The following is a 17808-nucleotide window of genomic DNA, read 5'->3' as shown; positions in this document are numbered from 1 at the left end:
GAGCAATATTGGTGGTTGCTGCAGATTGGGTTAGGTTTTGACAGACAAGCAGACAGACGCAAAAATTTTTGCAAAGTGCCCAGAGAAAGACTGTCGTCCTTATAAAAACTACTCGCCTTGAACGAGCATGAGAAAAGGCGCGGAGGGGGGGGGGGGGTTGAGTAGCAACGGTGAATGTTGATTTCAAGGGCGCTGAGGTGCATGTTATCTCGGAAAGCCATCAGCGGGCTTTCAATGCGAAGAGACTGTGAAAAGAGCACTTCTCTGTGAAGCAGCCGTATTTGGTTATACCAATGTTTAGTAGGAGTTCCACAATAACGGATCTAAAAGAGTTCGCTGCCAGCCTTTGTGTAACATTACAATTTGCTGCTATCGCATTCATTGCATTGCATTCAATGCACCGTCATGTTGTTGCCAGAGCTAATTGGATATCACGAAAGCTATGGTCCCGCGAACTCGCGGTGCAGGACGGTAGTGCGTGACGAGTCAACCTCTGTCATTGTCAACATCAGGACAGTTTCCATCAGTGCCTCATGTAACTATAGAGTTTTCTAATATACACTAGAAGGAACTCAGATGCTAGTGTCTATGAAAGCTGCAACACACGGTGCTTCAGCCAGCGTGGGAATGATGGGTAGTAGACAGATTTGTCTAATCTTCGTACTTCTGGCCTGCTTCTGGCTCCGTGTATGTTCGTGTGGCTTGGAGCTGTTTTCTTACGAAACAAATATCAACAAATATTCAGCGGTTGCGCTTTACCACCTTATTCTTGTAGGCTTGCCTTTCTCACATCGGCTCACGAAATTGAAAAGGATTCATTCTTCCATCAAAACGAAACCGAAACGAACAAGAAACAAAGCCGTAAGTGCAATTTGCCACCCGCTAGTATGAAGACGGCAAATCGATGTACTGCCAATCATTCCCATGGTCACTGAATGATCGCAGCGCCAGAGTCCCCTCTAGTTAATTTTAGGAAACTATGAATCTGACATCCCCTCAATAGTGACGACACGGTTGTCCGCATTGAAAAAAAGAAAAAAATGTCCCCATCCCCATCCCCCCAAAGGGAATCGTGAAAAAATGCCGATGCATTGCATAGCATCCATAACAGCGTTTCGCACGTGAGAACCCAGCGTTAAAAGAATGGTTTTTTTTTTCTTACACCGTGCAGCCAATAGCACTGTTCGCCGCACGTGGCGTCCTGTTGCGAGAAACGCGGTATGCATTTCCAGTTCTAGTAGCTAGCGTGCACGACTAAAAAATGCTATGAAGCGAACAAAATAAACAGTGTTCTCGGCTCGGCGTTTCAAAGCAGCGTCTCGAGCGCACATTTCCGGATGTTCTTGAGAGGCACCCAGGCAGCGAACGAGCGAAAGTGAGGCGCGATAGAAGGAGTGGCAAAGCACTGCACCTGTCATTGTACCTGACGACCATTATGTCAGCATCTTAATATAAATGCTGGCAGCACAAACCCATTTCAAACGCACTGCATTGAGGCAGTGGCAAGATACGTTGAAGTCAAGGAGGTGGGGGCTCCGATTGCTAAGGGCGAGGATAAGAGCGCGCGCCCGCAGCTGTTGGTGAAAACGCAGACGCCGAAGCGTGACATGGTGGGGCAACGCCTCCTTTATAAAGATGCCTGCGACTTGAGCCTACGAGCTGGTTCCCAGCCCTCTCCTGTTCTCTCCTCCCTTGCTGTCGACTGTGAGCGCTCCCTGTGGCAGCGGCTTCAAAGGGGCCCTGCAACACTTTGTCAAGTAACCATAAAATGGATTCACTAATAGAGCTTATTGCATCACGAATTGAACGCCGCAAAAGAATCCGTCCAGTGTGAGTGGAGTTACAAATGTTTGTCGCATGCTGCAATCGCATTCTCTCTTCTCTCGTCCTGACAAAAGTGCTGGAAGCTAAGCGGGGAGAGATGGCAGGGCCAAAGAAAAACGTCACGTGAGCCTTGTGACCTTGAGCACTTCTTTTATTTTTCTTCAAATTTTCAGTGTGATTGCGCGCGTGCACGTGGACAAGTATCGGACTCTCGCGGCGATCTCTGTAACAAGCGAGCGCGCCATGTTCAAATCAGCCAATGGCTCATAAATGGACTTGCTACGCATAATTTTTGGGCATATTCCGTGACTTGACGAAAGGAGAGAAAGCAATTTTTAGCTGACTTTGATAATTTATTGTGAATTCCAGGCCGCGTGCTACGCTATAATACTTGGCTCTCGTGTTGTCGGGAGCCTCTACTACCGATCGGCAGCATTTTCTGACCATGCTCAGAAAATGTTGCAGGGCTCTTTAAAACCTTGCAGCCTCAGAGATTAAAACAACGTCCATTGCTATCTCCGAGGCAACACAGTCGTGCCTCAGTGATGGCGTCACTTCTGAAACTAGCGGAAGTACTGAATGGATGGATGGATGGATGGATGGATGGTTGGATGGATGGATGTGAAGTACTGGATGGATGAATGGAGTAATGTATCCAGCTGTGCCCTTTAGATCGAGTGGTGGCTCACGTCACCTATAGCTATAAAGTTAAGTACTATTACTAAGTGTTTAAGGATTGAATTTCACTCGCACCTTGATTGTAGCCACAAATCAGTTAGCCTGCTCCTGGTTATTTTTACTCATTTGAAGTCTATTTTGCCTTCCCCAGTTCTTTGAAAAATTCCGCTCCATTATCTTGGACTATAGGGTGAATACCTTTACAGAACATTATCAAATGTTCAGTCATTTCCTCCTTTTCACATGCACTACATACCCTATCTGTGCCTTCGTATTTAGCTTATTAGTGTCGGCTGCGTGCGCTCCTTGCAGAGAAAGCACTGAAAAATAAGGAGCCCCCCGTCGCCATGGAAAAGCATGTGATGTCACAGACATTTTTCTAGAGGAGGCGTTGCGTGAGAACTCCAGTTGCTAGGGACGCGCGCACCCGCAGCTGTTGCTACGGGAGAGGGCGGATCCCGACGGACGCCTGAGATAGCCCGACTAATGGCATCTTCAGCTGGCAAAACCGGTGGCATTTCCCGTGCATTCGTGCCGTACGTTCGTCCGAGCACCACGTATGCGGTGCCGCATGTTCGGCTGGGCCGGCCCTGACACGAGTACACACTACCGCGGCACTGCGGAGGTCGACGGTGGAGCGTGGGCAGCGTGGTGCAATCCCATCAGCACGCGTGCACTGGCAGACTACGTGGTGATGTTCTATGGTTCCATCATTGCAGGCATAATTATTAGCTGGCGCTGCCGCAAAACACCGCTGGAAGGCACGGGAAACGTGCGTGAACTTACATCATCCGACCGTACTTGCACAAGGCTACTTTTGCTGCCAGGATTTCACTGAACACCGAAGGGAAAGCAAAAATTACCGCAACCCTCATCTAGTAAGTACAGAATCGATGCAGTACAACCGCCTGAAGAACAGATGCGCACGCATTGAACACGTAGCATCTCGCAAGTGTGTCTCATGGTTTGATTTTCTGTTTTTCGCTCTCTTATTACCAGTACAAACAGGACGCTGGAAATTGTCGTCTGCTAAATGACGTCGCTCACATACAGCGCTGCTGTAGCTGATTTGAGTTTTGTGGTTCACATGTTCGGCTGGCCCGTAGCGAGGCGTTAAACTCAGGCGATGTTTGACATAACTTCCCTTCCACCATCCCGGTGCCAGTGCACCTCAGCCAAAGATGCCATGAGAAATGCATTCGCATTTAAAAAGCAAAGCTGGACGCACGCACGGCGTCAAAAACGAAACGCGGACACGGATACCGCTGGAAACTATTTGTTAAAGCACCCTCCATATGCAGCGCGACCCCCCGTGGCGCTAAATGCGTGGCATTGCCAACACAAAAGCTTTTTTGTTGTTGTTTAAAAAGAGGAGGAGGGCCCATTCGAGCATGCACCCGCATGAACGGCGGCAACACCGGCTCGTGGGATAACGAGCGCTCGCTCTAATCTGGGAGTTACCCGGGCCACGAGCGCGCCGTACACGTCTCTACGCTTCGGCGGCAGGGCAACCGGGAAAGATTACGAAAATGACAAAATTCGGGACAAAATTCCTATAGACGGTCACAACCTAAGAATAAATGCATGCTCCGTCCCTAGTACTGCAGCATGTTCGACATTCATTGGCTATTTTCGTTCTAACCGTTAACACCTTTTCGCAGGTAATGCAAATACTATGGATATTATGAACTAAAAGTTTGTTATTCCTTGTTAAAACGTTACATTTTGCAGAGCAGTAAAGACAAAATTTTTAATAAAATTTGCTAAGAAATAAAATTTCTAGACCGAAATCCAGCGAAATGAACATGATCCTGTACAGGCATGTGCTATGCCTGAAATCTGTATAATCTGCCTGACGTCATGTAAATAACCAACTGCATTTAGTAGGACATATATGCGAATTCTGCCTGGGTGAGACGGTGACTGCTGTAAGTGGAGCTTGCATTTATTCTGAAGCTGTAGCTGACTATAGATTGTTCGTGGTGAAAATTTCGTCATATCGAGGGTTCTTCCCGCTGTTACTTGCTTTTACAACGAAATCTGTAATGAGATCACAACAAGGGTCGCGTGCGGCGCCGTAGTTATCCGCCGCGGCCAGTGTCCATAACCACTATCAAACGAAACAAGAAAAACTTTGTAAATAAAAACACCAACGACAAAGCGAGATTTAAACGCGGGTCCCCTGCGTGCCAGCCTAGTAATCTACCGCAGAGCCACACCCGTGCTTGAAACTCCACAAACTTGCCTTAGGCAGGACCTCATGTCAGGAAAGGAATTGCGCTAGTAAGAGTGATAAAGCGTTTCAGAACAGCAAAGGCCCAACAAGGTGCCACACAATGCAAATTGCATAACAAGTGAGTCGTCCATTGCTCCAACCCATTAGAAAAGCTTGTTTTTGATCACCTATAAACAGGTGCATAGCCACTTCAGGCACAATTCTTCGTCATCATCAGCCACTACATAAAAAATTTGAACAAAATTCCTTGCAAGTGTGTAGGGGATACCACACGCTACAAAAAATGATGAAGGATAGCAAAGTGAATGCCTCCTTACTATACTATAATGATTGATGGCGCAGTAGGTACCCTACAAGTGTGCTTTTAACAGTTACACAAAGAATGTTTAAAAAGGGTTCTGAAAGGCCACGTTTTCAGCTTTCACTGTGACTGTGCCTCCAAGCCTGCCGATTTTTTTCAATATCTTTCGAACACTTCGAAGTGAAATTTCAGAAGAGAAAGTTGGAGTGGGTTCTTAGGGATATTTTTATAATATAGCAAAATGAACAGGTTTCTTCTCGCTAGGTTGATGCACAAGCAGGGTAGCGTTTCATAGTTGCTTTAGTTATCTCCGCAAGAATAAGGCAATGCAGAAGCCAATTTGTATTTATGTACATGATTTGGTGGAAGTGTTGCCAACAAAACTTGGCAAAACAAAGCCCAATTTATGTGGGGGACAAGGGTATGCTCTCGTCAAGTACGGAGTTTGAAATCTGCCTCGTATATAAGAATATCTGAAATTTTGTAAAATCTTTAGCATCCTATTGTTCAGACCTCCTGCCAAAATTTATTGTCCAAAATAGTATTATTGAGCCACTACCTTTGCCAAGTCTATCATTTGCACATTGAAACCAGGGTTTTTATGGGTGAATACATTGGCGACTGTAGGGGAGCCTGAAGGGCTTTGCCGCAATACGAGCATTACGAGATGAAGCATCTGAAAAATCTGAAGGGGCCATTTTCAATCACACATCGACTGTATACAGGCGAAGCACCTTAGGAACGCACAATGTCTGCCCGTTATTGGTGAGGCTGACCTCGCAGTGGTCCCTAGTCAAAATGCAGGTGCGAAACATCTATGTGCAACATCGTCTACACAGCAAACATAACGTACATATCATTTTAAAAAATAAAAGGTTAGAACACCGCAAAAACATCGACATTTGACCACCTATCAATCAAGCCATACGACAGAGCAAAAGGTTAACAAGAACAAAATAAAAGGCTCTTAAGCAAAACAAAACAGAAGGATGACGCAACACAATAAAAGCGGCAAGGCCAGCAATATGTGAACAAACCTAAACATCTATGAACAATAAACAGGTTATTGGCGATACCAACTCCGACCGAAGTTGGTATCACTCGAGAGGAGGCTGTCACACTTCGCCGGCTGTGGACCTGCAGTTTGCCACACCTGCACTTCATGCATAAAATATAATAGACTCGGTATAGCCCCCACAACCTTTCCAGACACTATAGAGTGCACCGCTGCTGCTTTCCCTCCCCTCCCACCAATCCTTTGGTCCGCCCGTACCCCAAAGCAGTGGAAAGGCACCTTCATGACGATGCCCTTTGAGGTCTGTTGGGCACTCATTCAGCGCGCCCAAGATGTCCCATAGGTTGTCATAAGTGTCCTAGAATAGAGACCCTCCTCGTTTTCTTTGGATTTAAATAAAAAATATCTTTATGATCCTTAACTTGGACATTGTTGTTCAAACGTTTCATGTATATTATGCTTATCATCTGTGTATGTTGATGACCTTGTTGCATAGACACCGTTTCCGTGTGCCCGCGCCTTATGATGGAATAAACTTTTTGTAGACACATCTAAAGGTTGTTAACCAGAACAAACAAAATAAAGGCCACAACACCGTAAAAGCACAAAAATTTAACCACTCATCAATCAAAGCATATGACAGAACAAAACATTAACAAGAACTAATATAAGCCTTTTTACCAAAACAAAATAGAAGTGCATAGTTCACAACCCGATGCACAATGCTTAACCCCATCATCAGCATTCACTTTGTGGATCTGCCTTAATTTTTCTCCTGGAGAAGTTCATCCATACCAGAGCCTGAAAGGCAACTTTGTCGCAATACAAGAACTTGATGAGGTGAAGCATACCGAAAATCTGAAGGAGCCATTTCTAATTGTACGTTGACGATATTAAACCATCCGGGAGCCTAAAAGGCAGCTTTGGAGCAATACTAAAGTGTAATGAGGAAAAGCACACTGAAAATATGAAGGGTTCCATCGAATCTCACATTGACTGTATTTGTCTATGGGAAATTCGAATGGTTGAATAGCAAAATTTTTAACGCAAGTCGAATCGAAAAGCAAATACTATTAGAAAAATATTCCAAATTTCGAGCCAGCTATTTTGAGCACATCTCTTGCTACAGTTAATTACATGAATTAAAGCCCAGCCCATGCAATGTGCATGTTTGTTTTCTGGGTAAAATGTTCAGATTCTTTTTCACAAATAGAATAGAATTATAATAGCAAAAATAATGATAATTTCTGAACTAGTTGTCAATATTTCCGTTATATTCTTGTAGGGCAGCAAAGTGTCATTTCAGGAGGTGCACGATATCACATAGGCATAAGTGCCACTACAAGGTGGAGCATGCTTACATGTTAGAAAATGACCACACCAGATCATAAAGTGAATAAAACAAAAGTGATGCACGTAAGCAGCGTAAAATCCGCTTACAGTTTCACACAGTGCCTGCATCACTGAAGAGAAACTGCAGAACTTTAAAAAAATTGAAGTGCCCAACTGTTACTAGCAAATTAAATGGACCCACAATTTACTGTAACTGAGCAGTCTCGTGCAACATGACATGAACAAGGCAGATCCACAGTGAATATACACATTGGAAAGGTGTTCCGTACAGTAGACATGTAAAGACGTTAGACCAGCGCAGTAAATAGGCTGAGAAAAAGTGAGGCCAGAAACTCTCTCCCAACCTTCTACATTACACAGACACTGAATAAACAGCTAGTTTAGTAGATCACACCCCCAGACTACCAGATGAGAACCGGTCTTAAGCAGCACGCAGGGTGGGAAAAAAAAACGACAGGAGGAGACAGAGAGATTGGGATAGATGATAACTATCCATTTATCTTTCACACCTTTCCTTGCACAGTTTCCAGGAAGACAAATGCAAGCGAGGCACATGATTATTGTTGGGAGACAACAACAAGCAATTTGCACTTTCAAAGGTGCGAATTGCTTTTAGCTAGCACATGCAACCAAAATTTCAAGAAACTATTATATATTTAACTTCGGATTCAAATGACCATTCCTATTGAATTTCTTCTTTTTGATAGTTGATTCTTTATCCAGCATAAACTGTACTAAAGTACCCTATGACAGCCCAATTTTTCATTGAAACTTATGGTTTAGTAAGTACTGTGAAATCCTGAACAACCCCTTCTCCCTTTAGTGAAAGATAATCAGGCAAGATTTAGAGGGGGGCTTAATTAGTCACAAACCAAATTACAAGATGGCAGTAAAAGAGCCACTAAGAATAAAGAATGCATACCTGTGCTTCAAATGAATTGCTTTATTGAATACACATGCACTTACTGTTTTTACTGAAGCAGAAGGAGAGAGAGAGATCACTAACGACAATTTTATCTGAGGTACATGAAGCCAACTATGAAGAATTTCGTTGACAAACAGACTGCACGAAGCTTCTAACTTTATTTCACTTCAAGTGATATTTGACAGTAATCTGTCTCTGATATTCCTGTTAGATCTGACCTAGATGTTCTTCAAATGTTCCAACAGTTTATGACAACTTGGAATGCAGCCCCGAGGCACCACACTGTAAGACAACAACGAAGTCGTCCACATATCTGAAGACTGAGATCTCAGATTTCTAGAAACTGCTGCTGCTGAATATGATAGCAGAGAACAGAACAGGTTGGGAAAGAAAAAAAAAAGATGGGAGGGGAATAGATGGTGCTTGCTTGGAATCTTGAGGAAGTACTATGTCTGACAATTGCAAAATTCAGTCGTGAATGTTCTAGTGTAACATGTAAACAATTCTAGTGCCATGAATTATGATAAACTTTTGGCACCATTTAAAAAAGCCAGCTGAAGTCGCAAACTAGGCACTCCACAGGGGTGGAGAGGCATAGGATTGCATGTGCTCATATTTCAGTGACATTGAGAGCATGCTTTTTAAACTGAGGCGCCATGAACAGGAAGGAATGAACATGGGTGCTTTGGTATTTCTGGCTACCACAATGTACATACCATAAAACTACAGGTGACACAAGCCCCCACTTTCGAATTGAGTGTTCCCTCCAAAGAAAAAAAAAAAGCAGAGCTTTGCACTAGTGATGCCAAGCCTGAAGAAAGTGCAAAGCTAGGCGGCCTGCCTTGTTTCTCTTTATTTTCCTTCACTTTACTTTCCTCTCTACCTATTTTCTATGAATTTTCGGTTCATTTTTATTTCTGTACTTCTCCATTTCTTGCTTCATCTTTGTTCAGTTTATTTTTGTTGCTTTTTTTTCAGTGTTTCTTTTTGCCTGTCTTTTCTTTTTTCCCTGTCTCTTTATACTTTCCTCTTTCTGTCTTGCTCTTTTTATGCGCCTGTCTCTATATCCTTCAATTTTTTTTTCTGCCTCTGTTTTTTTGTCTCTCTCTCTACACTTATTCACTTGCCCATCATAACTGTTGCATTCCATGTCAAAGAAGGTGATGCACACGTTCTGGGAGCAAAGCAGATGATGAGAACAAAAAAATACAGCGCATGCCGGCTTATAATGATAATGACTTTGCATTTGCTCTGCCCGGACTAGCAATCTGCTCCATTGTAAAAAAAAAAAAAAAAAAAACACGGAGGTGGGGGGGGGGCTCTAAGGTAAAATTTATCCAGTATGGCTATCTTACAGTGCACTTTATATTCACGCATTCTATAATATGTGGGATTTAAGAGGACAGGGTAAACAAAAATACCGAAAAATCATTTTTCTTCCTTTTTACGTGTTATTTGATATCCGCAGTCTTTTCTGAACCCGAATCAGTCATTTGTTTGTCTCGGTACGCTTTTTTTTTTTTTTACAATCTATAAATGGCATATTTCAAAACATGCGGGGCGGCCTGCCATGCCCCCCACACATACGTATCAAGGGATTCCTTGCAGTTCAGGGACCCTAGCCATATGGAGAAGTTTCAGTTTGCAAGCTGGAGGGCATTTGGCACATTCAGAAAAGAATGGGCCCGGAACTGCAAAAACAAAAGAAAGCAGAGGCATCAAGCTTTCTGTTGGGAAATCTATATCTGGTCGGGAACGTCTTAGTAGTGTCACCATTGGCAAGCACCACAACTGTTCTCATTGGGTCATTAAAAAAATATACAGCCAGCTTAGAGGACATGCGAAAAGCTGCCTGGTTTACATATTTTCACATGACCTCACAGGATACCAACCAATCCACTGGCCTTTGCTCGAAGTACACTGAAACTTGGTGTAAATTCACAAAGCCCAGTTGAATGGCAAACCGTTCGTTCATAAAGAACACCTTCCAGCATCTGTTATTGAGGCTGTCAAGCCAAATTGTCTGGAACTACATTATCCAGAATTTCTCGTTAAAAGCCCCCATAGAAAAACTTAAAACCATAACGAATCGATGAATTGTGTGGCAGCATGCTTCAAAAAACTTTTCCTCGGACAACAAACACTCAAAATATGCACTCTTGGTGCTGTGCTCACTTTCAATGATGGCCATATAGCCCCTGTGAAAGGGCTGAACTATTTTGGAATTTAGCCAGGGCACTTCACAGTGCAGGGCTGACGCACCCTCGACAGTACTGCGCTGACAAGACTGCATAGCAAGCGACAAATGAGGCTCGCCAGGCAAGATGTTCCAACACAAAAATAAAAAATTATATTGGTGATGAGTATTTGGCCGATGCCTATTGAATGGTTCGGTCAATTCGCTGTTATCTCGTTGTACTTTTGAAATAATACAGATTTTCACCTTTATATGGGATTATCTCAAAACATGCTTTTTTGCACTTATGTTTCTTTTTCTCAGCAACCACAATATCCAGAATCATAAATTTCGGCCAGTATTTAGATAATGTAATAGGAAATGTGCTGAAACAGAATTATTGTGTGAGGAAGTGCGCTTCTGCAATATAACATCTAATAGCTATTATCGACTGATAAATAGGTACCTGAAGTAAAAAAATATACAGATGAGCATTACAATTTTCTGTGCTAAATCTGCCTTAGTGAAAAGAGGAAGGGCTCACGATCATAATGATAGTAAAGTAATTACTGTGGCTTTTATGATTATAAAGAAAAAGGTACATAAACTTTGCCTATAATACATGGCGGGTATAGGGCTTACCCTGTTCCCTTAAAGGGACACTAAAGTCAAATAATTCCCGTCAGGGTGAAAGCTTAATGTATGACAACATATAAAACAATATTATCAACAGCAGTTCCCTACTACCGAAAAAATTAGGGTAAATGCACAAGAATACCTGCGCCACAGTAGGACATTCTCAAAATGATCCCAATGACATCAGGCGAACCACATAGAATTAATCACTAGTAATTGATCTAGTTACACTATATAAAGAACCTTTCTTGCATCAAGAGAAGCAATAAAATGCTACTTATTCATTTCTGTTTGATTCATGGAAAAAAGAACCGCTGGACGTTACTATGGGGAATGGCGCGAGTGGTTCAAAAATTTAATTTTCGCGTGGTTAAACTGAACAGGTCGTGCCATCTAGCAGGGCTTAGTAGAATCAAAACACGTCTGCCATCTTGGAGGCAATTGCAAGAAATTGAGAATTTCTGTCCCTTTAAAGGGACACAAAAACCCAAAATGAGTATTGGGTGATGTAAACAACGAAATTGAGAAATTAGAGTAGCAACAAAACATCCAGCAGCTGTGCCACCACTCACCTCTACTGCACCTCATTAAAATGACGTCACATCCTCCATTTTGATTACTCAATCAGTGCAACGGCTTGTAGACGAAAATCGAAAAAAAAATCTTTTGGCAATTATTAAAGAAGCAGCAAGTTCTCGTTGTAGCGACATATGTTTTTGGATGCCTGCTGATTCACAGATATCGACGGCAGCGACAGTGCCGTCAAGACATCCATTTAACAGCAGCCGATTCAAATTGATTCGGCCACACAAGGGACTCTCGGTGGTTGATCTCGACGTGAAAAATTCCGCTTACTGGAGCACAGGTAAGAAAATTAATCCAACCTAACTTAATAAGCAGAGTCCGAAAAATGAGGAATAGTCGTTCAAAAGTAACAAGGAGCAACAAAAGTTGAATGTTACCTCACAATGTGCTTGTGTCTCAGCTCCTTCAAAAGGGCGATTTCACGAATAGCGGTAGATGGAACACCTTCGTCTTCACTCTCGAGACGAATTTTCTTCAGTGCCACAATTGACCCATCCCGCTTGTCCTTTCCCTTGTACACAATCCCGTACGTACCTGCAAATGTATCACAACAGTAAGTGTGCAGTAGAAATAACACATGAGAGCTGGCATAACAGAGGCCATCGAAACGAACTCTAGACAGAAAACATTACACATTGCCTACACCTATACATAGTGTTGATGTGATGTCACTTCCGCCGTTGTCGCCCTCTCCCGCCATGTCCGGGTACCACGCTGTGTACCTACGGCAGTTCGGGTGCTGCAGCGTGGTTTCTTGGGGGCTTGTCATCTGTTGCTGTGTACGATGTTGAAAAGGAAGCATTGTGGTTTTTTGTTGTACTTTAATGAGTTCGTCAGATCAAGAAGGCCTCGCTTGTTCACTCTATATAAGACCAGAAAATCAAAATGTGCGACACGTATACCAGCCACCGCGCATGCCAGCCACGAGTGCCCGTTAATTATCTCGCTTTCACTACAAATTGCCTGGCCCAAGAACAAGTGAAAACCCAAAGTCTCTCAAGCAGCAGTTGAAAGAGTAGATGAGCGAAGCGCAGCAGCTCCCATCGAAAACGAGTTGTGCAGAGCTACGCAAGTTTACAAGAGATATATTATTAATATATTGCTGTGGCCCACGCCACAAAAATAGCAGCACCTCCCCCCCCCCCCTTGCTGATGTTGAGCCTCTTTGATTAAAATTTGTGGAAGCAGCCGAGGAAAATATTATGCAAGGCAGATAGAGACTTCGCGTGGTGCGTGCCGCGGTAATGCCGGTCATCACTTTTTTTTGTGCATGATTTGACACCTTCTTCACCTTCTATTTTACTTTTGTTGTACACTAATGTTCAGTGGAGCCCCTGAACATGATATAGAGAATTAATTGACAAATTTTTAAAAATCCTGACCCCACAACTCGTACCAATCGGCTATACTTCAGAATAAACTAATATTGTTTTGCATACATTTTCACAGTTTGTTTCAATGCAACACCCAAATTTCCGCGATCACCATCACCATTTTAACCGCCCTCATGACACGCTAATTGTGCACGCAATGGTCGCGGACAAGTTTGTATGTACATTATCTTGGTAAACTATCTTTGTTTGCAGGTAAGTGCTTGGCTATGGCACTTAACCGTAATTAAGTTACACCTGAAGGTGCAAATATCACCGAGTTTCTTCAAGTATTTTTTGTTAATCCGTGCCAGCCAAACATGCCGGTACTTTTCGGAAAATCGCAATGAGCGTTCCCAATTTTTGGGTAATAACTTTTGGCGAAGAAAGAAACACCTTGAAGCTCTGCTCCCTCTTCACGGACTACTATATCAACTTGCCTCACTAGCAGCTGATAATTCCTTAAACTTGCATTCTGAGGAAAAACTAAATGGGCGCATGCACGAGGAGATAACACGGCAGCGGTAGGCGACGGAGTCTGTAGGTACTCGGGCATGTCGGTGGCGCACTTCGGAAGTGACGAAGGGGCGCTGCGTGATGCCCACTATGTATAAAGAAAACAAGCAAAAAGGATGCAATACAAGTTTCTTTAGGGAGAACACAATCTACACCACAAATTCACCTACTTTTCCCAAATGATTGACTAACTTTTGCTCTAATTAGGCAACTAGATAAATTGTTTGCGCTCTAGAAAAAATAATGACGTGGATGAAAGTCATGCACGGCTCCTGCGCGAGATTCTAATCAAAGTTTGAAAAACCTTGCTTCGAATGAACGGGTGCGAGGCACTTTTGTGACGATGAACGTGCATGCCAAGGCACGGTTCTATTTTGAGCATCATCGTATTTAGAGCTGTCGAGCCCCATATCTAGGCCTGACAATAATAACTGGAACGAACGGGGAAGTTATCCTATACCATCGATGATACTGTGTGGATAAACAAATGCTGAGGTCTAAACACGAGTCCCAACGAGAGTCAAGTTTTTTGGCACAACGCGAGAAAAACTAAACAGTAGACTGCTTCTCAATGTCAAAGAATATCCGAAATTTTACGTAACAAAATCCCGAGATGATTACGGAGTTTAACCATCTTTTGTTCTTTTAACATGCACCGACAACGCACAGTACACGGGCCTCTAGCATATCGCCTCAGTCGAGATGCGACTGCCGCGGCCGGGATCGAGCCCGCGACCTTCAGGTCAGCAGCCAATGTTCCGCCGAGGCGGACCGATTCTCACCGACAAATGCCATCTACATCATTTAGACCTTAGTTCCGAGACTATGCTCGATTCATGAAATTCAAGGGCTTCCCGCGGCGCTTGCCGTGGAACGTTGGCCGTAGAAAACGGCGAATGTTCCAACCAGCGTCCAGGCATCAGGCAAACAACATGCAACACATCGATGCCTCAGCAACAATATCGCGAATAAAAAAACACCAGGGAACTCGAATCTTATGGAAGTTGCACACGTGTAATGGCTTTTTTTTTTTTTTTACTCGGCAAAATGAGTGCTCCGAAAAAGCATGCATTTCAAACCGGAAGGCGTATCGCTCGAACTCTGCACTGACAGAGCTAATTGATCAATCGCGGGATGCAAATCATTTATAAGCAATCACACAATCGTCAAGCTAAGCTAGGTATCCTTCTTTGCATGACGAGCAAGTAAAAGGTGTTACAAGTACCTTCACCGATCTTTTCCACCTTGACGTAGTTGTCCATTGTGTGGTGGCGGCCTTGCTGTGGATAACGAAGACCGTTGGTCAGTTTGAAAGCAAGTATAAAAAAATGAAGAAAATAAAGGCTGCTCAAGAAGTACAACGTTCAAAAAATGACTAAACACGCGGCTTGATGAAAACGGTCTCGTTATCAGTAAGCCTTGTGAAACGTGTTCCAAAATTCAAACCGGACTACTGCAGCGAGAACAGCACCGCACTACGCAAAAACTTACTGCCATTCGAACTGCGCTCACAAATACGATAAGTACTCACGCTTACCAATATCCCCGCAGTGATGCGTATTAACTGGGCGAAAAGTACGAGAAAACTGCCAGGATTGGCCCTCACCAACCACGCACAGCTCCAACGGCCAGTTTTTGAACCGAGCGCCGAAGAAGACGTTCGTTTTCGCCCGCTTCGACTGCGCGGACGTGCGAGACCTCGCGAGAGTGCGTGAAGCCGCGCTACAGCCGCGTGACGCACGAGCGTGCGAGACTTCGCGAGACACGCGCAACGAAGTTACAGTGGCTAAAATAGGAAAGTGTGACGAATGCGCCGCCGGCTAGCGCGTAACGCCTTGGGATGAAATTGCCAAGTGGCGCTGGCACACGTTTGCACGTCACCTAAGGCAGCGATGCACTGCGCAGAGACGGCAATCAACCACGCGCGCGGGCAATATAAAACATTTAAAATATATATATATTTTTTCGTGTTTGGGCTCAAATGGCGACCGAAAAATGATGTCAATCAAATTCTAGAAAACAGGATGCCTACGCGGAGGTGCGACTGAACTGGTGTATCGTCAGGTCGACAGGATGCCGAAAGTGAGCGCGTGACTGAAACATTTTATTGATGTGAAGTGGTAGAAGAGTGGAACGATGAACTCAGTTTTGAGCTACTGCTTGCAACACTTTCCACGGCAAACCATTGTTTCCTCAAACCCTAATCTGTAAATAAACCCCCATCATTCAAAACATCATTACGCGAATCACGAGTGGTATCTGGATGAAAACCTTTTATTTTCTGCACGCAGGTCATACAACGCATTTCTGTGTAGCGACTCATTATCTGTTTACAACAATGCATTCTTAATAATTGTTCACTCAATTGGTGAAGCTCAGACCATGTTGTGTGCAGCCCAGTGTGACATCCTTTTTTTTCAAGCAGGAAAGAAATTTTTCTAAGCTGTCGCTGTGAAGCTCGTTGTAGCTAAACCACTTTGAAAAAGTGATTCCAAAGGCGCAGCTTCTTTGAAAGGCCTACCCACAGGCGTCCGTAAGAGGGGGGCTGGCCACCTGGGTGGGGGGCGCTAAATCTGTTCTATACATTGACTAGGCAGCGGGGCACTCTTTTATTCATCTAAAAGAGGGGCGTAAAATCTGCCTCATACACTGATTTAATGGAAGAAGGCGTCCTGCAATGAACCTTCGCCCCCCCCCCCCCCCCCCCCCCGAACGGCAAGTACGCCTATGTGTCTACCCCTTTCAATGCGGACAATTTCGCCAATCAAAGTGTGCTTGAAGTGCTGGGAGATGTACCTCTCGCCGAAGTGCAGCTCGCACACAGCCGAGTTTTCTTGAAGCAGCTTGTCAGCGCGCGGGATCGCTCTCCGCCACTGCGCCAGAGCTTCGCCCTTTGGAACGCTGAACAACGCATGCTTCTTTTTAGCTGACTTGTAGCCTGTATTGAACCCTGGGACAAGCAATGACTTTGTTTTTGCGCCATGATAGTGCATACAGAAGCATTGGTGTCAGAGTGCCACCGCAATAATAATGGAAAAAAAAAAAAACGAGGACGAACGTGGCCGACGAAACTGTCAAAAGCGTGCAAACAACGTTGGATAGATGGATTGATATGGCTGTACCCTTTAGATCGAGCGGCGGCTAAAGCTACCTAGTCGTAATACTTGGTGAACCAACAGCTACATTTATCTTTTTTTCCCTTTAAATATTGAAGTGGAGGACTGGTACTTCAATTGCAGTGAAGGGTTTTATTTTCGCTCGTACCTTGACTTTAGCCACCAATCAGATAACCTCCTTCTAGTTAATTCTACCCGGTTAAAGTCTCTTTTGCCCTCCCTGTCCTTAAGCCCCAGTGCTTTGAAAAACCCTGTGCCATCATCCTGAACTATAGGGTGAAGCCCTTTACAGAACAATATCAAGTGTTCGGCAGTTTCTTCCTCACCTCCACATGCACTGCATACCATGTCTACCCCTTCGTATTTGGCCCGATATGTCTTGGTTCGCAATACTCCCGTCCTGGCCTCAAACAATAGAGAACTACCCCGAGTATTATCATAGATCCTTTCCTTGACAATTTCCTGCTTAAATGTTCGATAAATCTCCAGTGCGGACTTCTTAATCATGCCAATTCTTCAAATATCGGTCTCCATTTCTTTCACCTTCTTAACCGATAGTTCTTTTTTTTTTTTAGCCCCCTGCTGTTTCCTAAGTATTTACCCGTCAATTTTCTGGTTCACTTCCTCCATTTTGTATTGACATTCTTTGTGTATAAGTACCTGAAAACCTTCGTAGCCCAACGCTCTTCCCCCATTTCTTTCAATCGTTTCTCAAATGACATGCACGTATAAACGATTGCGCGCGCCACCATGCGGCTCCTCCTCGGAGGCATCACTGTACTCGGTAAGCGCCGCTTGCCGCTCATCACACTTTTCCATTCCAACCACTGTAACGAAGTCGCCGCTGACGATGCCAGCGCCACAAAACATAAAAGCTGCGTCCTTGCGTTATGCGTTGTTACTGTACTGTAGCTTAGAAGTGTGGCAGCTTGGGCTAGTTGCATACCTATTACATTTGGCCACACAAGCAAGTCGCCATGCTGTTAAAGACTGAATTAACAAGAAGGCGCGAACTGCAGGGCTCAAATCGCTTTGTATTGACATATAGAAAAAAATAAAAAAAGGGAAACGGCCAAG

General features: G+C 44.0%; 1 protein-coding gene across 2 annotated transcripts in view; it reads right to left on the bottom strand.

The window, feature by feature from the left end:
- The window catches only part of LOC119161528 (cyclin-dependent kinase 1), a 53215-nt gene extending 37371 nt beyond the window's left edge, over nucleotides 1–15844 (bottom strand). Inside the window, exons 1-3 of one of the 2 annotated variants that reach the window (XM_037414051.2) lie at nucleotides 15147–15844; nucleotides 14841–14895; nucleotides 12107–12263 (exon numbers count right to left, since the gene is read on the bottom strand). In XM_037414051.2, the coding sequence (XP_037269948.1) occupies nucleotides 12107–12263; nucleotides 14841–14877 (194 nt within the window). In that variant the 5' untranslated portion in view covers nucleotides 14878–14895; nucleotides 15147–15844. The remainder of the gene's footprint in view (nucleotides 1–12106; nucleotides 12264–14840; nucleotides 14896–15146) is intronic. The other variant, XM_037414050.2, reaches the window with a different exon arrangement.
- Nucleotides 15845–17808: the final 1964 nt, after the last annotated feature.

Source organism: Rhipicephalus microplus, chromosome X (genome assembly GCF_043290135.1).
Source record: "Rhipicephalus microplus isolate Deutch F79 chromosome X, USDA_Rmic, whole genome shotgun sequence".
NCBI classification, from domain to species: domain Eukaryota; kingdom Metazoa; phylum Arthropoda; class Arachnida; order Ixodida; family Ixodidae; genus Rhipicephalus; species Rhipicephalus microplus.
This window is presented reverse-complemented; position numbering and strand designations above follow the sequence as displayed.